The sequence below is a fragment of the Brachypodium distachyon genome, chromosome 1 (genome assembly GCF_000005505.3).
Source record: "Brachypodium distachyon strain Bd21 chromosome 1, Brachypodium_distachyon_v3.0, whole genome shotgun sequence".
In the NCBI taxonomy this organism is placed as follows: domain Eukaryota; kingdom Viridiplantae; phylum Streptophyta; class Magnoliopsida; order Poales; family Poaceae; genus Brachypodium; species Brachypodium distachyon.
In genome coordinates, this window is record NC_016131.3 from 44,131,908 (window position 1) to 44,157,623 (window position 25,716).

At 46.9% G+C, this 25,716-nt stretch overlaps 2 protein-coding genes, 1 long non-coding RNA gene and 1 pseudogene across 3 annotated transcripts; 1 reads left to right on the top strand and 3 right to left on the bottom strand.

Moving 5' to 3' along the window:
• Nucleotides 1–267: 267 nt before the first annotated feature.
• LOC100843750 (blue copper protein) lies at nt 268–1,375 on the bottom strand. Its single transcript, XM_003564032.4, has 2 exons — nt 1,117–1,375; nt 268–1,009 (listed from the first exon to the last, which is right to left on the bottom strand). The coding sequence occupies exons 1-2, from the start codon at nt 1,292–1,294 to the stop codon at nt 573–575; spliced, it is 615 nt and encodes a 204-aa protein (XP_003564080.1). The 5' UTR covers nt 1,295–1,375; the 3' UTR covers nt 268–572.
• A 2,950-nt stretch (nt 1,376–4,325) lies between these two features.
• On the bottom strand, nt 4,326–5,909 carry LOC100844052. Its single transcript, XR_729651.2, has 2 exons — nt 5,328–5,909; nt 4,326–4,572 (listed from the first exon to the last, which is right to left on the bottom strand). It is a non-coding gene; the product is annotated as an uncharacterized LOC100844052 (long non-coding RNA).
• An 860-nt stretch (nt 5,910–6,769) lies between these two features.
• On the bottom strand, nt 6,770–8,348 carry LOC100820861 (annotated as a pseudogene).
• Nucleotides 8,349–13,270: 4,922 nt separating this feature from the next.
• On the top strand, nt 13,271–15,543 carry LOC100821163 (E3 ubiquitin-protein ligase ATL31). The gene has a single exon (XM_003560867.4). It carries the CDS (start codon nt 13,556–13,558, stop codon nt 14,903–14,905), a length of 1,350 nt encoding a protein of 449 aa, XP_003560915.1. The 5' UTR covers nt 13,271–13,555; the 3' UTR covers nt 14,906–15,543.
• The last annotated feature ends 10,173 nt before the right edge of the window (nt 15,544–25,716 follow it).

Genomic DNA, 25,716 nt, shown 5'->3' on the forward strand with positions numbered 1-25,716 from the left:
ATCGGCTTGCCTCAGTAGTCAGTAGTCAATGGCTTGGTGTTGGAGCGAGGATGGAATAAATGTTGCGAGGGGCCTTTCGATCGATGCTACTGCTTTATCGCCTGGAAAACTTGGAAGGACCTATAATGCAAGGGAGTGTCGAAGCACCCTGCACTATGTCGGGCGTCTTGGTAGCCAAGATCAAGCCTGTTATCGGGCCGTTGCGGTTATCAAAAGAAACCTCTCAACAACCGATTGTGACATGTTCCATGGTTTCATATACGGATATGCGACTAGATTATCTTAATATATTAAAGCAAATAACTGATATGGTTTACTAGTCACGTGCAAATCTGCCTACATACAAAGCTTACAAAGTAGGCAAAATGATCCATTACACAGACGTGATAAAAAGAAGACCATAACATAGAATCCAAGTATCCAACCACCGCCGCCAACAGCTAACCACAGCAAAAGCTAGTTCCCTCTGCCAAACGAAACCTCGGCTCCTCAACAAACGATTGACACGACGATGAGTTGATGGACATGCAACCTAAACAGTAACAGCACTGCCTCCACACTGGCCTCGGCCCCTAGAAGAGGCCCAGCTGCACGGCGGCCACAAGCCCGGCCACACCCAGGCCGGCCAACGCTGTGGCCCTGAGCCCGGTGGTGCCTGAAGCGGACTGCTTGGCCGTCGGGGGCGCGAGCACGGTCGCCGGAGTCTTGGGCGTGACACCGCCGGAGCTGGACGGGGTTGTCGGCGTGGTGTCTGGCGTCGTGTCCGGCGTTGGGGATGCCTTCGGTGCCGGGGCCGCTGCCGCGGCGGCGGCCACGTCGACCGCGAGCTTCATGCCGTTGCTGCAGTGCCCGGCGACGCCGCAGATGAAGTAGTGCTTCCCCGCGGTCTTGAGCGCGACGGTGGTGGCGCCGCTGGCGTCGCTGCTGAGCGTGTTGCTGGACGAGCAGGACGCGTAGTCCGCCGCGCTCACCTCGGCCACCGTGTGCGCCCCGCCGGCGTAGGTGAATACTGCATGCCGAATTGCAGATGCAGCAGAGATTACAACGAAATTCGCGCTGAGGGCAAAATGTGAGCTGGGAATGGAATAATGTGACCGGTGATGGCTATGTACTGACCGAGGGAATCGCCGACTTTGAGTTTCTTGTCGCTGGCCCAGGTGGTGTAGTCGGTGCCGGTCGTCCACCCGGAGGTGTCGCCCACGGTGTACTTGGCTGCGGACGCCGTGAGCGCGCAGCTCGCGATCACCAGCAGCGCGGCCGAGGAGGCCAGCAGCCACGCGCCACCAGAACCCATCACGCAGCAGCCAACCGTTTACTTCAAATGCGTTTCTTCTCCGTTGAGATAGATCGGTCGATGCGCAGAGAGGCTTGCAAGCCAGGGCCCTTATATAAGACTCCACGGCAGTATCTATTGGAGATGGCGACGAACGGACGGGTGCGTCGCGGCAGCTGGGAGTTGGTGAAGTGGTTTCCGTTGGAGTTGGTTGGGAGTAGGAACACCGGCCGGTCCCGTCCCGTGTCCGCTTTTCCAATACCTCCGCGACTCTCCGACGTCCAGACACAAAATGCCTTAGAAATGACTCTACTCTAAGCTGCTGTACCGTTCAAAGATTTTGCTAATCAATACGTGCCTTCTGGAAAGCAGAAAAAGAGTCATGTTTTTCGTGATCGCAAAGCTTGCCTGCTGGAGTACCAATGCTTAGTTGATGATTTTCTTTCTGTTGGCTTTTTCAGCTGCGACATCTTTGTCATGATGAACGCGCGTCGCATGCATGGTATTCTTGGGAAGATCCAGAGAAGAAAAGAAACATACTGTAGCTGGTAGCTAGCTTGGCATTGTCACGAGACTCGCCCTTGCCATATCAGAAAATTTCGGAAAACCACACTTTTCGGGGTACTCACGTCGTCGACGCACATTTAACGCAAAACCTTCCGCAAAACCACAGTTTTTTAGGCCATTTGTCTCACTTAGCCCGAAACCGGCTTCGGAAGCCGTTTCACTTGAATCCCGACAGGTTCGGCCCACCTATCGGGCGCCACGTCAGCCCGCACCCGTATCCGACCCGTTAGCCTGAGTCTTAACCCCTCCCGTGCCCTTCTCCCCTTCTCAGTCCCGCAGAACAGAAATTCCCCGCGTAGCCAAGAACCCTAGGTTTTGCCCAGAGATTTGAGGGCGATTCGGACGTAGCCCCTTTGACTGGACCGTCTGGTAGGTCGAATTACAGCACCGCATCGTCGCCTAGCTTGATTTTGTCCGCCTGCGCAGTCGATTTGGAGATGGGACGAAGTGGGTACACTAACGACGGCGGCGGTACTTCTCTGAGACTCAAACTGGAGTTTGAATTGGCATATCAAGACCAAGTGATAGAGGAATTGGAAGCCAAGATTGAAGCCGAAACGAAGAAGACGGATGAGATGAAACTGCAAGCAGAAGAGAACAAAAAGAAGCTGGAGGAGCTTAGAAGTTTAGTTGTAGCTTCATTCGGTGTTGCTGTGATGTTAGAAGCAGTATTCTTTTGTCTGTATGACAAGATGTAAGCTGTTGTATCCAGATATGTAAAACTGCAATATGTATCCCTAGTTTATCTGAAATGGCACCATGGTTCAGTTTGCATTTTGAGTACTGAGCAACACCAGAATAAAACACAACATTGCATATAAGGTTCAGAAGTGCATTTCATATAAGGTTCAGAATACCACTTCAGATTACATGTCTCAGAGAAGTAGCAAAATATAGAGTTATGTCTCACAGAACTACCACTTCAGATTACATTTCTCAGAGAAGTACCACATCACACTTCATAACAGTTCAAATTAAAACAGCAAAATAACTTAACATGGACATCTTTCAGTCACTCAGCATTTGCACCCCTTGAGGCTGTGAAGTACTGCATAAACCTGCTCCCTTTTGTTTTCCCTCTTCCTCTGACTGGTGTCAATTTGCTCCTTGAACTCTGGCCCTGGTCAGTTCCTTGAGTGTACCTTGCTAGTAGTGTACCTGCAGTTGCTCTAGTTGGCCTAACAGATGGCTGTGGTGCAGTGCTAGTAGATGCCCTGGTTCCTGGAGCACTTCTAGCAGGTGTTGGGGCTCTCGTACCTGCTGGCTTTGCCGATGGTGGTGGTGCAGTGCTTATAGATGCCCTGGTTGCAGTAACACTGGTCCTTGGAGGCTTGAATGCAGTAGCTCTAGCTGGTGGAGCAGCAGTTCTAGCCCTTTTTGCAGCTCCTCTGGTGCCAGTAGCACCATTTCTTGCACTGCCTTCGGTTTGAGTGATATGTTGTGATGGAGCTGGTGGTGCTTGTCCTTCTCCTTCAACTGGAAACCTCCTATTACTCTAAAACAAATGAACTTAAATTGAAATTTTCATATGTTCAAGAAATGGGACTAGTAAGCAAAATAATATAAGCAACTAGAGTTTAGGTAGTACCCTGTGATATGTCTTTCTCATGGCTAAGTTAGGTCTCAATGGTACAGCACATGATGTGTACCTGTGGCCTTACCTTTTACAATTTGAGCAAGTGACGTAGTGGGCTTGACTTTTCCTCTAACTTCATCCTTCTCATCTTTGCTCTTCCTCTTGTTCTTTTTCTTTCTTCCAGGGTGTACTAAGAAAACAGGTGGGTCAATGTCTTCATATTCAGTTTTGACCCAGTCATGTTTGCCAGGTACAGGATGGACTATCTCATTGTGTGTCTCAATATACATGGACTTCTTGAAAAAATCTGCAACATAATCTTCTGGATGTCCCTTTGCCTTATAGATTGCACTTGAAAAAATCTACAGTAAAAATGCTGATTTTTGACCCCTCATTTTCGTCACTAAATTCCCTGGTGACGCTCTTATGACGAAAAACGGATCGTCAAAAGGCAACCGTCGTTAATGACATTTTATGACCATTTTAGTGAAAAAGGTCATAAAGTTTATGACCAAATGAGATTGTCATAAATTTTTGATGACCAAAAATTTTGGTCATTAGCTGTCCGGCTTGACACGTAGGATTTGACGTGGCAGTCTGATGTGGCAAAATTTGTGACGAAAATAAATGGTCGTAAAATGAAATCAGCCCAGTCCAATCTGGTCGTCTAAATGGGCCGAGCCCAACACATATTTTGGACAATTTAATTTTTGTAGCCCACCCATTAATTTTGGCCTTTTTTATTTAGTGTATTCTCAGATTCAGTCCAACAATATTTGGGCCAAGACCTTTTTACTTGGTTTTTTTATTTAAATGTTCTTCCGACAAATAAGTCAGCCCAACATTGTTTTGTGCCAGGGCTTGTTTGCGTCCAGTAGTAGGCCCGATAGCATACATTCAGCCCATACGTAAAGTTGTTGAAGACATGCCTATATATAAAGTTATTCAAGAAATGCCCACATACAAAGCAGTTCAAAAATGCGCATATATAACATACAGCTGTTCAGACTAGATGCCATATAAATAGACAATTGACTCGGATCAAATTGACATTCGGTCGATATTCCTTGTGGGCTCCTGGTGCTTGGCCTTCCCTCGCCGCAACTCCTCGAAGCATCCCCACGCTGGCTGGCTTCTCCGGTCGCCTAAAAGAGAGCTGCTTCAGGTGGCAATTTGTATGACTATTAAGCGCAGAACAAAATAAATACAGAAAACAGCATTTTAAGAATATATGCACACCTTGAAATACAACGGTCGTAATCAGTCAACTTGCACTAATCATGTTTAAACTATCTAAACGGCTCACGAATTGTTTGGAATGCTAGATTCATGTATTCATGTCGTTGACATATACCAATGGAACATCACAAAAAGAGTACATTAACTATAATATCCAAGTTCCCAAATGGAAATAGATGGAAATGCAAAAAGGATTACAGGAGAATTACAGTAGTCGTCCCCAAATCAACCTCCCGTTATACACCAGATATTATAGGCTAGCGTTGTTCTAAGCCAAATTTCAGTCCCATTTTACTTTTCAAAATACCAGTGCTACAAAGCACAAACAGTAAACATCATTACAGTATAGCAGTGCAAAAGTTGTGCCAGTTGCCCATCGTGGGGAGAAAATTTTCAGTTCTAGAAACTACAGTAGCTATCATTATATGAAGTTCTACTCTCCATCACCCTTATCATATACTTTCAGTTTTGTTATTGAATTAAAAGAACATATAATTAAAAGAACAATCTGGAGAGTAGGCCACCGTACATTGTTTAGTCCAAAAGATGTATGCAAGAGCGTGAACATTATAGACTAGAGTCTAACCAAACACATGAAAGTTTGAGTATAACCTGACACTTGAACATTATAGCAATGCATTGGAAACAACGGAGGCACGAATATATGCATACCCTGGCATCACAGATGTAGACGTCGATGAGGCGGATGGAGGTGAAGGGGATACTGACGTGAACATCCATTGCCTGCAGAGGCGCCAACTCCACCTCCTTCGTCGACAGTGGCTTCACCGCCTCCCATGCCAACAAAGCTGCAGAGAGAGGGGCTGACCACTCGCAGATGATATCATAAGGACGAAAAGAGAGAGGGGCTCACCGCTCGCCGGAGATGGCGCCGTCTCGCACAAGTGCGCGAACTCGCCGGAGCAACCTCCACCATCGTTTCTGGTGACGCCAGGGACGGCTAGATCCAGCAGCTTCAAGGCACGGGGCTATGAGATCCAGTGACGTCAAGGTGGCGGTTGCGGCTCGCGTACCAACGCTCTGTCGCGCGCAGCTCGCCGTGGATGCCCCGTCGCCGAAGCTCGTCGAAGTCACCGGCGGTTGGCCAACCTCGAGAGAGAGAAAGAGGGCGCCTGCTTGGCTGGATCGGGTCTGGGAAGGAACAGCGCAAGGAGAACAGAGGAGAAGCACCGAAGCAGTGGCGGCGGGTGATGGTGGGGAGGAGGCGGAGGAGTTAGGTTTAGTCGTCGGGGTCGTTCTTCGGTATAAATAGGGATAGGAACTGGGCCAAGAAGACCCGCTGGTCATGGGCCGACCCAGAAAAAACAGCAGGCCGATTGATTGATACGGGCACGAGTCCGGTTACTGTAACAAAAGCGTGTTTTGGCCCTCCTCCACATATACGATTGCATGCTGTGGTGCGCAGTGCTGAACCTGCGAAAGGGATGTCCCGGTATCGAATCAGAAATCCCTCATTTTTCAATAATAATTCCATTCGCATGAATTGGTCCCACTTGTAAGTAGGACCCCATGTGCCAGGTCCACTGATCCAGACGCTGCTCCATCCCACGGCCAGCCTGGGGCCCACATGTCATGCGCGTTGATGGGTCCCACAGGTCAGAACAGGGGTCCAGTGTGTCCAGGCCCACTGGTCAGAAGGCGGTTGCTCGGTCCCACTGTCAGTACATGGCATTTGCCCTTTCAAAAAAAAGTACAGGGTCCCACCAATCCGGGGCCCACTGGTCAGGAGCCGATTGTGGGTCCCACAAGTCAGTATTCCAGCCCGAGGAGGCGACTGGGTTCCTCAGGTCAGGAGGCCTGGCAGAAGTTCTTGTAGCCGGACACAAGCAAAATTTGACACATGCGCATGACACCTCAGCGAAATAGGTGATGTGGCTGCCTAGTCATAGTTTAGGACATCATGACCATCTAAATTGGTCATAACCAAATAGAAATAACCCATTTATGACCATTTTGCATGAGAGAATTATGACCTTTTTGACATAGAACGTCATAATTATTTAGAACCTTGTTCATCCAGAACACTTTATGACCATTTGGTCGGAAATCGTCATAAGTTTATGACCAATTTAGACAAGGTCATTAAGAAAAGGTCACAAATGAACACATTTCTTGTAGTGATGCTTGCAGGGAAGGCCAGTGAGATCCCATTTCCTACACCCACATGTCCTAGCTTCCAGGTTGACAGGATAGGTTTTAATCCCTGAAGTGATCTGCCATAGCCCTTTTGCAGCACACACAGGCCTACAGAATTTAGAGTTTTTCTTCTCCAGTTCTAACTTTTCTGCATAAGTTGGAGTAATTTCCCACTCTGCCTTCTGTATCCCAACTCTTTTGGCCTCAAATCTAGCCATTAGCTTGGTCCTGATTCCATCAATCATGGTTACAATGGGTTTGTCCCTCACAGAAATTATGAAGTTGTTGAAAACCTCACTCAAGTTGTTCGCTACTAGATCTGTCTTACTAGCATGTCTGGCCCAATGTTTAGGTCGAATTTTGCTTAACCATTCCCATGCCTCCCACTTTCCTCCTTAAGTTTACCCACTGCAAGATCAAAATATACTTTGCTAAATGAATAAGCTGTTGCATCCATGTGTGATTTCAAGTCCCCTCCCTTGAACCCAGCAACCTTAAAGTTGGCATAAATGTGCCTGAGGCGGTATCTTTGCTCACATTGTGGGAACACAATTTTGAATGTAGTGAGTAGTCCCTAATAAATATAACATAATTAGCACACTGTGATAGCATTAACTACGAAGAGCATAATGCATATAACATAATTAGCACATTGTCATAGCATTAACTACCAAGGCCACAATACATAGAACATAATTAGCACATTTATGATAGATGTACTTACCTTTTTGTCTATCTGACATAAATGTCCACTTGCCAAATTTCCCTTCGTCACCACCAAGGCAATACTTGAGCTGCTGAAGGAACCACCAACACCAAGAATTATTATCTTCTTTTTCCACAACAGCAAATGCCAGCGGAAAGAGGTTGTTATTTCCATCTCTTTCACTGGCTGCAAGCACTTGGGCTCCTGTAGTGAGCTTCACAAAACAACCATCAACTCCTGCAGAAACATGAACACATTAAATAGCAGTTCATTGTAGTAACTAACAAATTATGTACGACTTAAGTGTAACAAATAATTACTTACCGATGAATGGTCTGCATCCATTGATGAACCCCTCCTTCTGTGCATTCAGCATGTAAAAATAACCCATGAAACCTTGGATTCATTTGTGGACTTGGGTTGGGAATTGTTCTGACGATTGCTCTGGAGCCAGGGTTTGTATTGATAACTGTTTTAAGGTAATCCCTGATCCTCAAGTATTGTTCCTTGTGATTATCAAGAACAACTTCCTGTGCTCTAGCCCTTGCTCTATAAGCCATCTGTTTGCTTATGTCTACTCCATACTTCCTCATTGTTGTGTCCATCATTGACTGCACCTTGTATTGTGGATCACTTCTGACATTTTCCTCATATGTCTTTGCAAGCCAAGAACTGTTAATCCTTGATATCTCCTGAGTAATGCCACATGTATGGGGCTCAATGCACACTCTCAATCAGTGGGTCTGCTCGCCTTTGATATGAGAAGATACCATATAGAAAGGGCAAAGGGCCCTCAGTCTTGCAGGAAACCATAACTCTGTCCTTGTCATTTCTGAGATATTGGTAGTCTCTTCTATTCTTGATGTGATAGTTCTTCAATGCTGCTCTGAACTGGTGAACATCTTTGAAACACAACAACTGAACAAACTGTTTATGTGGCATTGGCTTCTCCTCATCATACCATTCTTGTCTAACAACTTCTTTGCTCTGCTCTTCCTTTTGAGTGGCAAATGAAAGCTCACTGGTTCTGCCCCATCATCATCACTAGAAAACTATGGCTCCTTGCAGTCATCACTGCCTTGATCACTCAGAAATTGGTCTTGCAAAGCTGATCTGGCTTTCTTTTCTTGAAATCTACTCACTCTATCCCTAGATGCCTTTGTCTTCTTAGCATACTCCTTCTTAGGTTTCTTAGATTTGCAACTTGTGATAGCAGCCACCTCCATCTGAACATGCTTCTTTACTGGAAATAAATCTTCCACGTCAGTATCACCTTCAAAGACATCTTCTGGATCAGCTATATCTGCCTCATGCAGGTAGTCCTCATCATCTGAATCATCAGCCTCACTTGACTCACAATCGTCCATTACAATTTGCTTCCCCTTACATGCAGCACTTGGTCCAGCAAACTCAACACTCTTTCCCTTATCTTTCATCACATTCAAATCTAGCCTTTCCACTCCACTGGTACATTGATTCACACTTTGTTGTGTGCCTACCACCTCAACATTTGCGAACGACCTCTTTCTATTCTTTCCAGGAGTTGGCACATCAGAATAAAAGTTTAAAAACCTCTTGTCAGGTGACACATTTTCTTCATTGTCAAACCTCTTCATTATACGTAAATTCAAACATCTACTTCGCTTGTACAACTACAGGAGGTTGGCTAGTGTCTCATCATTGTCTAACACGTTCAACTTAGTAAGCTCTGCACCTGGTCTACTCCCATAGTACAAGTAGTCTTTCTCTGTGTAACCACAGGCAACCATTAAAGACACCAAATTTTTGATTTTCAACAGAGACCGTGCTACAGTTCTCTCAATACGCGTCAAACCGAACTGAAGATGAATTGTCCACAACTCATCCTCGAAACTAACAAGACAGAAAACGGAGAATAATGTCACTAAACTATAAGCTAAATGCATCCACCAATCTAATCAATTTATGCCGCAAGTTCTACCAAACTGGGTACCGGGGAACCAAAAGCACAATTTTGGAATCTAGACTGCATACGGCAAGAAATTAAGAACACGAACCGCAAAAATATGAACTTTTCCATCCCCCACGACCTAAATCAGCACGAAACCCCAAGAAATCAACGTCGATCATACCCAAATTGTGAGACAAGAAAACCCTAGTTGCAATCGTCTCCCCACAGAAACCCTAGCCGGAGTTGCGGAAGAGGGAAACAAACGTTAAGGGAGAAAACTTACTCCACTCCGGCCGTGGGATCCGTCCAATCGATCTTCGACCATGGCATCCTTCGCCGGCAGCGACGGCCGTACTCGCCTCCCACCCTTCGGCCTCTCCAGTTCGAACCGAGGAAGACGAAGTGTTGCTCTGCGGGAATGAGAAGGGGCACGGGAGGGGTTAAGACTCGGGCTAACGGGTCGGGTACGGGTGCAGGCTGATGTGGCGTCCGACAGGTGGGCATTCAAGTGAAACCGCTTCCGAAGCCGGTTTCGGGCTAAGTGAGACAAATGGTCTCAAAAACTGTGGTTTTGCGGACGATTTTGCGTTAAGTGTGGGTCGATGACACAAGTGTCCTAAAAAGTGTGTTTTTGGAAATTTACTCAAAATTATCTGCAACCTGTTTGGATGGAGAATTTAACTTCGGTTACGAGCTTACTCTGCCCAGCTGTTCGCACACAATCTAGGCGTGTCAGATCGATTAGCTACATGTATCGAGATACAACAGATGTGAAGGGCATGCACCTACCCCGTGGAAAAGGACTTGGCACCAGGTACTTTCAGATGTTACAGGGCCTAGCTAGCTCATGACTGTTCAGAGAAAGCGCCTTGACGTGGATTACCCAGATGAGGCAGAGCTAGCGAAATGTGGCCAGCAAGAAAATCTCCAGCTGGTAAGCTAAGTTGACAGAAGCGAGACCGATCATACCTTTAGGTGTGTATAAATAATGAAGTGATATCAGCCTTCTCTAAGCGATGCCACGTAGGATAAAATCTGACGTGAAAGAGAGAGAAATGAAAAAAAGGCACAAGCTTTCTTTTAATTAAGAGATGATCTCTTCACAAGAATGATAAGGCAAAGATAAGACAAATTTCACATTGTACTAGATTTTGCCTTTTCTTAGAATTTATTTAGTTAATTTTATTCATTTAAGAATTAATTTTAAGATATAACAATAAGAGATAACTCATTGTATAATATGTTTTGTTGTCTTTTCTAATTGACGTGTTACACTAAGATAAGTCAGTCTTGTCGACCATTCCTTGTGTACTCGCGGGATTTCTTCTTATCCGGACGCCGGGCAGGAAAAGTAGAGAACAAGCTAGCTAGCTAAGCGGCAATGCAGTTGAGGTCTATCTCCAGTATCCGGTTGGTGGTCACGTACCTAACATGGAACGATTAGGTTTGTTTCTATGTTCGGTACAGGTATAGCTGTTAAGTACTTTTGTTTGTTGGGACGTAGGGTAGCCTTTAGTATGCTCATTTGTCAAAGTGATAAATTTTGACACGCATACAAAGTAACCAACATAGCATGATCTTTTATTCTTGTGTAATCCAATGGCTAATTTTGACTACTACAGTACTACGAATACGGTTATCCTAGACACTTAATCGCAAATGGTTTACTAAAACCATACACTATATGGTTAGCCCTCGCCGCAGACGTTTTTTTAACAAAGTATCACTGGCGGATTTTGGGACACCAAAGAAAATTTTCGTTAATAATCGTATGTGATAAAACAAGCCCAAATTTGCCCAAACCAGACATGAGAAACTAGAAACGATTTTCGAAAAATGCGATTCTGCAGATTCTGGGCTGAAAAGTCGGCCCAATTTGATTTGTGGCCGAACAAGGCAGCCCGTCAAATGGGCCACCAACGGCCTAGTAACAAGTCCTAGCGGCGGCCTAAACGAGCTCCTGGAGGCTCAGGGAGGCCATGCTCATTTCATCTTCCTTTTTCCCCTTTTTATGTCCGTTCTCTTATACTCACAAAAAAATGTACGTTCTCTTAAAAAAAATCACCTTTCGTTTACTTTATAGTTTTTCTTTTCCTTTTTCCATTTATCATTTTATATTGCAACAAAATGCATCAGCATCTTTTTTTATATGCATGAACACTCCTTTTGAGAACCCTGCACGTTTCAAGTTATGATAACCTTTTTTGAAATGCATGAATTTTTTTTAATTTTTTTTCTAAATTTATGAAGATTTATTTAGAACTATAAACATAAATATTAACTTCTGGTATATGTACAAATTTTCAAAAATATAAACATGTTTTAAGAAACATGAACATTTGATTGAAAATGCATCAATCTTAAAATTATTTACGACTAATGCACATAAGTTTTTTTTAATCATCTTTATCAACAAGAATGTTCCCCTACAATATAATATATAATGTCCAAGTAAGCAAGTATCTAGAACTTTTCTTCTGGGCCCCCCAAATGTATAGATATTAAGAAATGTTGGGAATAAATAGTTAGATTGTTGCATTTGCTAAGAGTAGAGTTCAGACGGTGGACTGTATTCTCGAAGTAATTCCGTCAACGAAGCGTAGAATAAATTGTACTCCTTTCGTTTCATAATTCTTGTTTCGAATTTGACAAAAATGGATGTATCTATTCCTAGTCTACATACATGTAATATTTCGACAAGAATTATGAAACGGAGGGAGTATTTTTATCTAATAAACTTCGCTTGCAAGTTTAGATACAGAGTGAACATGTGCATGACCTGTGTGAGTTATCGTTCTTATCCTACTTATAGAATTTGGAGCAGTTATTCTCTTCTCGCCATTGATATAGACCATGAAAACCCATGAATTAGAGAAGGAAGCAATAACACTATGACACGGGATACTACTGTAGTATCTAGGACATGTGGCCGAAATAAGAAAGAAGTAGGTCGGAAACGGAGAGAAAAAGAACCTTCGACCATGAGCCAAAAACTCATCGCACATTATTCATACGAGCACATTCTCCATGTATCTTGTCATTTCTTTCTCTCCTGTGGTTTTTCCGGCAATGTGTGTGTGCCTATGATTGATAATCTCCGCTGCAAACGTATCTGTGCACCTCGATTCGAACGTACCATCCCGCTACCTTTGGTCCGTTAGCATATTGTAATGGCATGTTTCCTTGATTAATTAAGACGCGTGGCGTGTTTTCATACACAAATGCAGAGACGACGCAATATGGTCGTGATTCGAGCTCGACCACGTGGAGTGTGCATTTCTGTCTTTTTTTTTTCGAGGCGGAGCGTGGACTTTGGTGAGTGAACTGGACTAGCGACCTACCCGTATGATACGGTAGACGGGGTGGAGGGGTAGACCCGGTCCCATGGGTTAACGCTTCCCCCGGTCTTGGTGCGGTCTTGGCACGCTGCAGCGGCGGCAAATGGTATATAACCTATGTTTCACACGGAACGTACAGTCAAAAAAATAAATTGTTTCACAAGGAACGGATCAATTGGTGGACCGGTGGATAAGATTGATCCGAGTTAACAAGCCGTCAGCGCTAATCTGGTAGCCGCACTTGCTATTTTCGTGCTTCATGAACGACGTCGATCGAGACATTGGGTGCATCACTGGGTTCGTTACGAGCGGGCGACAGACATCTACGTCGTCGCTAGCTTTGTCTGATCTTCGTTCCAGGCTCTGCACCACCGGCCGTACGATATGGTACTCCAGGATCGATCTCTTCTGTCTCACGTATCTGTCGACCGATCTCTGGCCACAGGAATGCAACGCACGCCTCTCCAAAGTCCAACCCATGATGCATCGGCGTGTTGGCCGCCCTGCTCTCTCTAGAGTCTAGACAGTAGACACCTGGACGGACGGTCGCGGGCCGCGCCAGGAAATCCCTGAGCCCAAACCCAACAAATCTGACCGGCGACTCGCGTACGCCGACGCTCTCACCGCCCCCCACCAGACGCCACGACTAGACCCGTTCCGGGGCGCTACACTACCATTTGGTTCCCTCGTTTTTATACCTCCGCTCCCCGCGCTCCCACGAGCCCACGACGACCCTGTCGTCCAAACGCAAAACAAAAACGGCACGCCAATGCCGACGACGAATACGAAGCCGAGCCGCCATGCGCTCGCGCTGCCGCTGCTTCTGCTCCTCCTAATCGTGGCCGGCGCGGCCGCGCAGCCGAACGACTGGCGGGACGACAGGAGCGACGACGACGACGACGGCAGGAGGCAGCCGCCGGGCCCGAGGGCGAGGCAGCCGCCGCCGCCGAGCTTCAGCACACCCATGGTGGTGCTCCTGGTGGCGCTCATCGCCGTCTTCTTCTTCATCGGCTTCTTCTCCATCTACATCCGCCAGTGCGGCCGTGGGGGCGCCTCCTCCGGCCCCGCCATCCCTGCCGCCGCGCTCCTAGCGCTGTCACGGCAGGAGCAGCAGCAGCAGCAGCAGAATCAGCTGCAGCAGCGCAACGGGCTCGACCCCGCCCTTGTAGCCTCGTTCCCCACCATGACGTACGCCGAGGCCAGGGCGCTCCGTGTCCGGGACGACGGCAAGGGCAAGGACGACATGGCCGTGCTGGAGTGCGCCGTGTGCCTGAGCGAGTTCGACGACGACGAGGAGCTCCGGCTCCTCCCCAAGTGTAGCCACGCCTTCCACCCCGACTGCATCGGCGAGTGGCTCGCCGGCCACGTCACCTGCCCCGTCTGCCGCTGCAGCCTCAAACCCGAGGAGCACGAGGAAGTGGAGCCAGCAGCCGCGGCTGAGGCCAACGTGTCCTCGGAGCAGCAGCAGGATCAGGATCAGGTGGCCATCGACATGAACGGCCAGGAGGAAGAGAGGAGAAGGGAAGAGGAGGAGGAGGCGACGGAGCTGGACAGGATCGGGAGCCAGCGCCGCGCGATGCGGTCGCGGTCAGGGCGGTCGATCTCGCGCGCGCACTCCACGGGCCACTGTCACTCCCTCTCCCTCTCCGCGCGGCGGCCACGCGAGCTCGACCTCGAGCGGTTCACGCTGCGGCTCCCGGAGCAGGTGCGCAGGGAGATGGAGGCGGAGAGCATGCGGCGTGCGGTGGCGCGGGACGCCCGGAGCGCGCGGATCGGGCGGTCGGACCGGTGGCAGCAGCAGCAGCAGTCGTTCATCGCCAGGACCTTCTCCTCCTCCAGGGTGCTGTTTTGGGGGGCGGCGGCGTCGAGGAGGGCTCCGCCGGACGCCGAAGCAGGAGCAGGAGGGGTGCTGCCGGCGGGCTCTACGACGACGATGACGCCTGCAGCGACGACTACGGGGCAGGGGAGAGCCGTTCGTGAGAAGACGGGCGATGGGTCCGTGGGTTCGGCTAAGATGGGGAGCGTGCGCTTCGACTGCCTCGGCGGAGGCGGCGCCGTCGCCGACGACGACAGCGAGAACGAGGCGGAGGAGGAGAAGGCGATCGTCCGGCGAGTCTGAGCTCAGGAGTCAGGACTAGGAATTACCGTTGGAATTATTCGCCGTCCACAGTCCAATTGCTCGGATGGGATGGTCGGCCGATCAAACGGGCAAGACGCAGCGGCGCCGGCGCGGCACGTGTGAGCGCGCGGATCGTAATCAGGAATTAATGCGTGAGGAGGATTGAAAATGAGACGCCGCGGACTCAACACGGCCTCCTGCCCATGTGACCTTTCTTGGAAGGAGCTCATGCGCGATTGCGCTTGCGCGTACGAAAAACGCGCCGCTAGAGAGAAAATAAGAAGATGGTGATTTCGCCTTGTTGAAAATGGCAGCCGACTTGTTCCTGTCCTTTTTCTTCTTCGTACATTTATTTTTTGGAGGGAGACGGGTAGCGTACAAATTGTGCAAGGTGCAGTATTTTCTTTACGGTTGAATAAAGGGAGCGGAATTGGTGTTAGTTTATACAGGAGCAGCTGACCAATGGAGCTGGAAAAAAAGATGTATTCGAACACGCTATTTTAATTACGGTTTTGCTAATCAGAAGTCATCTGATTTTGAGTTAGAGATAAGTCCGTTAGATGTTGAATTTGTAGATGAACTTGGAGTTTTGTCGATATGGCATGTGAGCGTGCTTGAAACGTATTTTTTAATGGAAAGACGGTAAGGGCATGTACAATGGTTTAACATTTCTTTAATGTGTACGTCGTTTAGAGAAGACAAGAAAATATATTATACAATAGGTCATCTCTTATTGTCTTATCTTGCAATTAATGGTTAGATGAATAAAATTAAATAAATAAATGTTAAAAAAATGTGAAATCTACTACTCTCTCCGTCCAATAAAAGATGTCTTAAGTTTGTCAAAATTAGTATGTATCTAGACATGACTTAGTGTATAGATACATTCAAAATTAGTCAAAGTTGAGACATCCTTTGTTGGACGGAGGAAATACAATGAGAAATTTGCCTTTTTTTTTGCCTTACTCTTCTTGTGAAGAGATCATCTCTTAGCTAAGAGAAAGCTAATGTCTTTATGCATTCATCTCTCCTCCACATCAGCAATTATCCTATGTGGCATCGCTAAGAAAAGCAGACTGCTTATTTCTTAGTATTCTGATACCAAACGTGTAAGAATTTCAACATCCTATACAAAAGAGCCCCCATTTGCTTTTATTTGCAAACCCTTTTGTTTAATCGAAAATAAATAAATAAATAAATAAGTTCTTTCGATTAGATACTTTGTTTCTTTTTTAGTCAATTGTTATTTGTTTATGGATTTCCAATTATATCAACACCTTATTTAATTTACTCCTATTTATTATTCCGGGAATTTTTTATTTATCGGGACAGAGAATATCCCACCCTGTAAGGGCTGAGATGAGTATGATTAATTTATATTATATGCTCGCCTTCTTCGTTCTCCTGGCGTTCTCATTGTACACACACTAAGGAAAACCTCCACATCATAATTGTGAGCATCAGGTTAACTAACTACTAACTACTGTTGATGCAACTTGTTTTTTTTGTCGTTAATTAACTTGTTTCTACGTACTATCTTCAGTAATCCGCCCTTTGTGAGTTGAATGATCCATGCATGCTGCAAAACAGCAAAAGCACCCAACCGTGTGCGCCTCTGTACTTGTGCTGGATTTTGTCCCTGTGACGTGTCTAGGGAAAGTGCATGACCGTTTATATGTTTGTGTGAGAGAGAATGTGACTGAGTTGAAGACAACATTTGTAGCAAAGAAAGCTAGCTGGTACAAATTACGGCATCTATTCTTTCGACCAGGATCGATCAATACCCAACACAACGACATAGGTTGGTTTTGAATTGTGCCCGAATGTGGATCCATGGTGTCCCCTAGCCACTGTTTTTCAGCAGCAACTGATCTTCTTCTTCGTCATGTTCTTCCTGCCTCCACCCCTTCCCCACTCCTCAACTCCACTTTCCCGCCTCAACACGTCCCGGTCTACACATCCCCTCCTCTTACTGCTCCAACAACTCACCGACATGACTCGCAGCTTCAAGTTGGTCCACCTACCGTGATTGGATGAGACGTTTCTCAAAGCCCGACGAGACGGTCATTAGCAGTCAGTTCTCATCGACCTTGTTGATATCATCGACATCTCGCACACTCCTCCTTTCCCCTCCTCCCCAACCCTCATGCTAGTCTGCCGCTTCTTCGTCCCCATCCGGCATCACTCGATTAGTCGGGCAATCAACATCATTTACCTGTGGTGGTGATGGTGTCCTCATCTCCACATTTCAAAAATGGAAGTGCATGGAATCTAATATAATCCCCGATTCCAAATATTAGGACCCCCAAATATAATAAAATTAAGCACGATCCTTACGTATTTACGATATCAGCTTTTTCGAAAAAGGGCAAAGCAGACAAACAAATATATGTTCACAAAACGATTAAGCACTAGCTAGCTCCCCCATTTCACTAAGACAGAAAAAAAATGAAAAGAAACAACAAGGTTTGAAGAACCTTTATTTTGGCCTGTGAACAAAACCAACATATAGTAATATATCTGCATTGCAGAAAAGAAAAGATCAAGACCAATATATATACTCCCGGGTTAATTACAACTAGCGGGTCACCCCGCGCAGATTGCGCCGCTAGATTTGTATAATAAAGCGATTTTTTAATGTTCTTGCTTTTGTTTTCTAATAAATTCAATTTGTACCCAATTTAGATGTATTGTATTTAGAATTGTTAAATTATTTTTGGAAACATTTTATTCTTATTTTATTAACATCATGTGAAATACAAAAGTCTAACCTTTGGTAGGTAACATATGTTTTTTGTTGCTTCTTTGTTTTAGATATTTGAAAAGTTTCATTTTAGACATCGATTATAGATGTTTAGATATTGTTATTTTATTAACATCGTGTGAAATACAAAAGTCTAACCTTTGGTAGGTAACATATGTTTTTTGTTGCTTCTTTGTTTTAGATATTTGTAAAGTTTCATTTTAGACATCGATTATAAATGTTTAGATTTTTTTAATCCATAGTTAATTTGTGAGTGGATCGTGCAGTAAGCATTGATTTTTATACAGCCCAATTTGTACCTATTAGGCCCATTATCCATTAACATGTATGACTTTCTTAGAAAAACCTTCGACACGAAATCTCACTTATTTCGCCCCGTTATTTCTCGTGTTGCTGCTGCTTTTGGTTTCCGGTCGCGAGTCGATTTTAGGTGTCCGGTTTGCCATCGTGGTCATGTATTGGGGTGCGCCATTGGTAGATTGGCTTCCGGCCGGCATTTTTGTTTGTAGGATGATGCTAACGGTCGACGGATGTTGACGCAAGCATGTATTCAGCGACTGTGCATCTACAGATGTATGAAAGCCGAATGCACTGGCTAGTCATGTTTTTTCATCCGATACAAATGGCATCTTCGCCACACTATTTCTTTTTCTATTTTTTTAGTCTATTCCCTTTCAGTATCAAGTCATTTACTGAACTGCCATGTGAGGTGTGGTTGTCGCTTGCCTTTTTTGCTCGAGTCTTAAGGTATCAAACATATGATCGATAAATTTGCATCATTTATAATTCTCCTCTTTTTCGTCGTAGTTGATGCATGTCATTTCTTTAATTGGTTCATAGATTGTACTTGCTTTCATGGATACATCCCGAAGGCCGTGTATCGGCGTACGATGCCGTCGGTTCCAATATGGCGGTACACCTGGTTATGGTTAATAATATATATATATATATATATATATATATATATATATATATATATTATCCGTATCCAACGAATTTCCTATTTTCAAAACAAAATTTATATACAAATTAGAGTTTTCTTTATAGATCCAACTATTAAATTTTCCAGTCCCTCCCTCCAACAAAAGATGTCTCAAGTTTGTCAAAATTTGTACGTATCTAGACATGACATAGTGTATAGATGCATTTAAATTTAGTTAAAATTGAGACATCTTTTATTGGACGGAGGAAGTATATAAAATCAAATGTAAAAAGGTTTGTACGAAGCAAATGTATCCTTCGGAGGATCTGGTTTAAGGTAGGGTTTTTTGTTTCCTATTTGTTTTGTCGTTGAAATTGAGTAGGTATACATGACTTGCAGGTATATCAGTTTGATGCCTCCGATAGAACTACAATCGGAATTGTTGTACTCCTTGTATACCTGTACCGGCTGTACGGCTGTACGTGTCTTTGAGTCCTTCCAGCAGACGTGATTTGCATGCCGAAAAAAAAAAGGGTCCTTGCAGCGTCCGTACGTATATATGCTGGCTTCTCCTCCGGTGAGATCGATCATGTAATTGAATCGGACTCTCTCCCGCGGTCCCGCCGAGCCGTGGTGACGCAAGAATGTGCATATGCACGCACGGAAGGAGGAATAGGTTAATCCCAGCCATCCGTTATATTTGGCATAATCTCCACCGTAGATCTTCTGTTCTATCAATGGATTTGATTTATTCTCAGCAGTACGATAACTTTGAAATAATCTACACCGTATAATTTCTGCTATTTTAATTAGATATTAGATGCGCATCACAAGTTCAAAACCACAAAGTATAGCAGACTGATCAGGCGCTACGCACATGTATCCGGAGGCCTTCAGCACCTCTGACGGCGACTCCAGGGCCTCGGTCGCGGCTTTGACATGCATCAGGGCGGAGTGGCACCTGTGCAGCGCCATGAGCACCTCACCCTGGAACAGCGACCTCCATTGCTGACTCGGCTCTGGCTCTTGCTCTGGCTCAGCCATCTCTCTCTATCTCTATATCTCGAACACACACGCAGGCTCTTCTCTGTTTCCCTTCGTCCCCCGGCCTCGGCCTTGTCCTCCCAGAAAGAAAGAAATAGCTAGCCTGGCCAGGAGAGATGACGAGCCTAGAACTCAGGCAGTTACCAATCCCGTGTCACTATCATCTTCACCGACAGGTGGGTCGCCCACACGTGGGACCAAAAGTTCAGAGAGACAAAGTGTATAACGGCGTGTGTGTCGTGTCCCGTGATGGATTGTGACGTGGAAGCTGAGGTCATTCTGCACGACGCCGCGTGGTTCACTGACATGTGGGTCCGACCTTGCGGCAGACCCCACTCCCGTAACAGAATGTTTACCTGTGCCCTACCGTCTCCAGCTGGAACTACCTCACCGGCCCGCAGTCCGTAACAGAATGTTTTTTTTTAAACTAACCGTAACGGAATGTTTACCTCTGCCGGGCGCAGTAAAAATATGGACCTGCCGATCGAGGGTAAGAAATTAGCTTAAAAAAAAAAGATCGAGGGTAAGAAATTATCTACCGCTTCCATCGAGCGGGCCTACAAATAGCGCCTCATAGACACATCCGTCTCTGATTACTTACAACGCAGCACCGCCAGCCAGACACCCGCAAAGGCGCCGGCAAGGCAATGGAGGAGTGGAGGTGGACGGCGAAGGCGGCGGCTGTTGACAGCCTCGACAGCGTCCGCATGGCGCACGCAGAAGTAGCCGGTCCCATGGACGGCGTCCGCGCGCTGTTCCGCTCGGCCAGCGATGCCGTCCCTGCCACCCGGACCGCCACGGCCGAAATCCGCGACCACGGGATGAAGCGCATCGTCGGCTTCCGCACGGCATCCGGCAACATCCTCTCCTTCTGCGCGCCGCACATCGGGCTCCAGCAGGGCGTCATGGCGCCGGGCTGGCACGCCTGGGGACAGCACCTTGTCGCCGCCGACGACCACGTGAACACGGCGCTTCAGAGGCTGCACTCCGCCTGGACAAGCGGACGCGCGGCCACGGGAGTCCTCTCCATGCTCAGGGACAGCCCGCCGCCGTCCCCGGTCTGGAACGATTGGGGGCCCGCGGCCCTGGATCTCCTGCGCCAAGCCACCGACGAGCTGGAGATGGCGATGGACGCGGTGCGCCTGATGCAGCATGCCCTTCTCGTTAAGTTCGTCATCGCCCGGAGGCTCCTGCTCGTGATCAGCGTGCGGCATCCCCAAGCATAGCACGGACTCCCGCTCGGTCCATCGAATCACCAGTAAGCAGTTTCTGCTAGTCCCTCTTCCTCTTCTCTGGTCGCCGATCCTTGCAGGAATTGAGTTTTGATCGCCGCATTTTTCCATCGACGTTACGTACCAATTGCTATGTCTGAGTACTGATTACGTAGAGAGTTTCAGTTTGTAGATGAACTTGGAGATTCTGTTGAATAATTAGGTGATTTCGATAAATATTTAATCAAAAAGACAGTGTGTAAAACATGTAGCACATTATATCATGCAAACTAGACAAATTAAATAGCAACTCACACCAATAAAACTCATCTAATTTCATGGCATGAATAATAGAACTACTAATCAAAATCAACGAGAAAGAGCAGATTACGTACGGTGCTGTGCTCTTTTCTTGTGTTTGTTTGTTGAGGTCGGTGACGAGTCCGGTGGCGTCGATGTTCACGCCGGCAGCAGCTGCAGCCTTGACTACCTCCTGAGCAGCGGCCAGTGCCTGCGCTTGCGCCTGTGCAGCAGCAGTTGCCTGGGCTTGGAGTTGGGCAGCCTGCTGCTGCTGAGCTAGAGCGGCAGCCTGAGCTGCGGGATCTCCGAGGTCGTCGGCCATTGGTGATGAAGATGCCGACGAAACAGAGACGTGAAGAAGCGAGCAGTCGCGTGAGAACGCTCCCCAAAAACTTTATCGACCGTCTCCCGGCAGGATCTCGAAGGTCGGGGTTCCGGAGGCCTGCTCTCCCGGCGATCTGTGCACGCAGTCGACGGGATGGAGTAGCAGTTGGCAGCGAATAACGGGATTGGATCGTGGGCGTGACGGCTAAGGTTGTGGCGTCGTCCGTCCGGAGGCCGGGGTAGTCTTATTATATAGGCACGCATGCGGATTTCGGTTCGGTTTAGAAAACCAAAACCAACTCCACAATTATCGAGATTTGTTACGCGTCCGCAATGGATTCCGACTGCCAAAAAGATAAGCACGACCTGGCTCAAACTCGATCCATGAGATGCGCGTCGTGCCGAGGCGAGGCGAGGCGAGCGGAGGAGGAGGAGGAGGAGCGCGCGTAGAGATTTCCCTTGCCTTATATATTGGTCCAACTTCCCCTAAACTAGCAATGTGGGACTATTGCCACTTCTCCATCCCACTACATGAATAGGTTTTTGAGATTTTCCAAGAATTAATTTCAGATTGGGCCTTGGACCTAACCTAAAATTCCAACAGATTCGAGCACAATGTTCGGCTTGATCAATCAACTCAAAACTACTCTTGGTCATCAGTTTATATAGAGTGCAGAATATTGCTGCTTAAGTTTGTGCTACGATTTGTTTCTGCCATCTTCTGTAATCTGATCCCTTTCTGAGTTGCGCGATCCATTTAGCTGGTCAATCCATGCATGCGTCCAACTACAGTTGAGTTTCTGCAATTCAATTTGTCATGTGTTGTTTGTGAGTGCACAGACAGTTTCGGTTTGTAGATGCACTTGGAGCTTCAGTTTGTAATGCTTGGTTTAGCAAATCGACTCAAAAGTCGAAACTAACTCTTGATCGCTCAGTTAGATATATACAGTGCTGCAACTTGTTTCTACAATCTTCAGTAATTCGACCCCTTTCTGAGTTGCATGATCCATGTGGCATCACTGGTCATTCCATGCTTTGGGTTACGAAACTGGTCGATCACGGTTTGCTGGCGTTGATCCATATGCCCGCAAAACTTGTTGCATGCACAACTCCAAACAGGTTACAAGTTCAGGAGTATATACTTCTAGCAGTAGTACTTGGTATAAATCATGAGACACAAGTCTTAATCCCCTTGTCCATGTTCATATACTCCCTCCGTTCGAAAAATGTAGCGACTATAACTTTTGTTGGTTGTCAAACTTTCTAAAAACTGATCAAACTTATAACAAAAAATATCATCATATATAGTGCATGTAAACCAACATACTATGAAATATATTTCACAATATGTCTAATGATCTTCATTTGACAGTTTGTGTTGCAATTTCTTCCACAATCTACGGTAATTGGATCCCTTTGTGAGTTGCATGATCCGTGCACGTGGCATCACTGATCGTTCCATGCGTGTAGCAATAGCTGGCCAAAGGGGCCCGGCCCCAAAAAGCACGCAAGTCTAGTTCCTAGGCCAACTAAACGGGCTGGCCCGGTATGCAGAGAGTTTCAATTTGTAGATGAACTTGGAGAAAAGAAGTTCAAATTTCACCCTCAAATGTGACTCTATAGACAGATAACCCTCCGAACTGCAAAACCGGTTATTTAAACTCCTGAATTCCGTAATACCATTTAAATCACATCCCTTAGCGGTTTTGGGGCTGACGTGGCACATTTGTAGCGGTTTAGAGGCTGAGTAGGCAAAGTTGGCTCTTGTTCTGCGAGCTCCCGCTGGCTCTCCCCGACCATGACCGCATCTATGACGACGGCGTCTACCGTCTTAACCAGAATTCTCAAAGCCGCCCCATCTTCTTCTCCTCCCCACACAACACAACCCATTCTCCTCCTCCAATTCCCCACTTGACTCCCCATCTCCGGCGACCTCGAGCCCGTCCGGGAAGCAAGCGCGTCCTCAGCTGTAAGCTCCCCGAGTCTCCGGTCCGCCCTTCTCTTTCTCTCCTTGTATTCTTGGTCCCAAACAGACGCCAGCGAGAGCCCTGACCTAACCATTCCCCTCTCGTGTTGCCTCGTGCCCAGCCAGCGCCATGGCCACGCGCTCCAAAGCTTCTAAGAAGGCTCCTGGGGACAACAAGGACGCCACCCCCGCGCGCCCCTCGCGCCTCCGCGTCATGCGCCCGGATGTCGAGGAGGTTCTCAGGAGCCCTCGCTGATATGGACATGCTAACCATGGATACGACCTTTGGTACCCTCAATTCTATAATATTTGACAAGATTTATAATCAGGTGAATTCAAGTAGTAATTGTTTCAATGTCATATTTATGAAGAGGCGGAGCTACTACTATCTTGTCTCGTTTTATTACGTAGGTATCTTGTCGAGCTTTTCAAGTCCAAGGTCAAGATGAGATACGATGGAGGCGAACATGAGGGCCAACAAGAATCAAGCATTCATACAGCTGAGAGGGAAGGATTTCAAGTGTACTTTCCAACAAATCAAACGGCACATGGTTCGGAGCTTGCTAGAGAAAGATATCACGAATTAAAGTTGAATCCGATTCGGGTCCGAGCTGCCAGGAGACCCGAATTTGTTTTAATCACCCAAGCCGCATCCGGAGTCCAAATCAAGCAAACAAGTACTTGTTGGAAAGGTAATTACAAGACCTTTCCAATGGATCTGGCCCCATCAAGAGATTCGACTCGTGCTGACCGTGACGGACAAAACAAGCTGACGGATCTGTTTTTCTGTTTCCTAAAGAGTTGTAGTTTGTTAGGAAAGTTAGAGATAGAGTTGGATTTCGGCCTCCTTACTCAAGGTGGACGAAAATATCTCTCCCTCCTCCTTTATATACACCATGAGCCCCCCTTAAGGAGCCTTGGGTTTTGATTAGATAAAGTTTAGCCATCTTTGCTACTTTCGTGTAATCGCGTGTGTCGGTTAGACCACCTGTTTTACCGTCGTCAAGACTCCAACTTATCGTCTCGTTGAGACATTGGTTTGATATAGTATATTCGTAATTTCAGATTGCATCCGCTATTTATCTTGTTCTTGCTTGTTCTTTGATTGCTTGCAGGAACAAAGACCTTCGTGGTCAGGTTGATCGTGCCCCCGCGTGATCAATAACCCTCTGGAGTTGGTGTATCGATTGCTAAGGCGCTGCCTCCTAGGCCGTAGTCGGATCGTCAACGTCTCCTCCTACCCAAATCGAGAGTTACCAATCTCATCAAAAGATCGGGCCACCCCGACCCACATCACTCGCCGTGGCCGACCCAAGCTGCAGCAGCAGCACAAGGAAGGGGGCGGCGACGAGGCGGAGGACGACGGCTGCTCTCTCGCACGCTACGACTGCGCTTTCCAGCACAGGGGCGAGTTCGTGCCGCCGGAGATGGTGTGGTGCAAGGTGCGGAGCCACCCTTGGTGGCCCGCGCAGGTGTTCGACGCCGCGGACGCTTCAGAGCTCGCGCTGCCGCACGCCAAGGCAGGCGCCCCTCTCGTCGCCTCCTTCTGGGACAAGACCTTCGCTTGGACCGACGCCTCCGCGCTGCTCCCGTTCCACGCAAACTTCGTCCGCCTGTCCGGCCAGAGCACCATCTTCAACTCCGTGTGCCACGTCATTGGTCAAACAAGAGCCAACTTTGTCTACTCAGCCTCTAAACCGCCCCAAATGTGCCACGTCAGCCCCAAAACCGCTAAGGGGTGTGATTTAAATGGTATTATGGAATTCAGAGGGTCTAAATAACCGGTTTTGCAGTTCGGGGGGTTATCCGGCTATAGGGTCACATTTGAGGGTGAAATATGGACTTCTTTATTCGTTGATGCAGCGCGTGACACGTACGTTCATCTGTAATGCTATAGTTAGATGTACACGGTGCAAAAGATTTATGTCTAGTTTGTACTTTGTACTTCCAATTACTCCCTCCGTTTTTATATATAAGGCGTGTAAATTTTCAGACGATTTTTCATAATGTAAGGCGCGGACTTAGCACCGGCCAAGCGAGCGTACGGTTGGAGAAAAATGAGTAGACCGCTGCATGGGTGGAGGAAAGATCGGCACTTTCTTAGACTGCATCGCTTTCAGTTTCCCATGCGTGGAGCAGTTTCTTGCACTGGACTAGTAGCAAGCAGTTGCTCTTGGTGCTGGCCGTATGCGTTGATATTGGTGCTGATAAATACACGCCTTCCATTAAAAAACGGAGTGAACTGTTTCTAGAATATTTAGTAACCCGGTCAGTTAGATG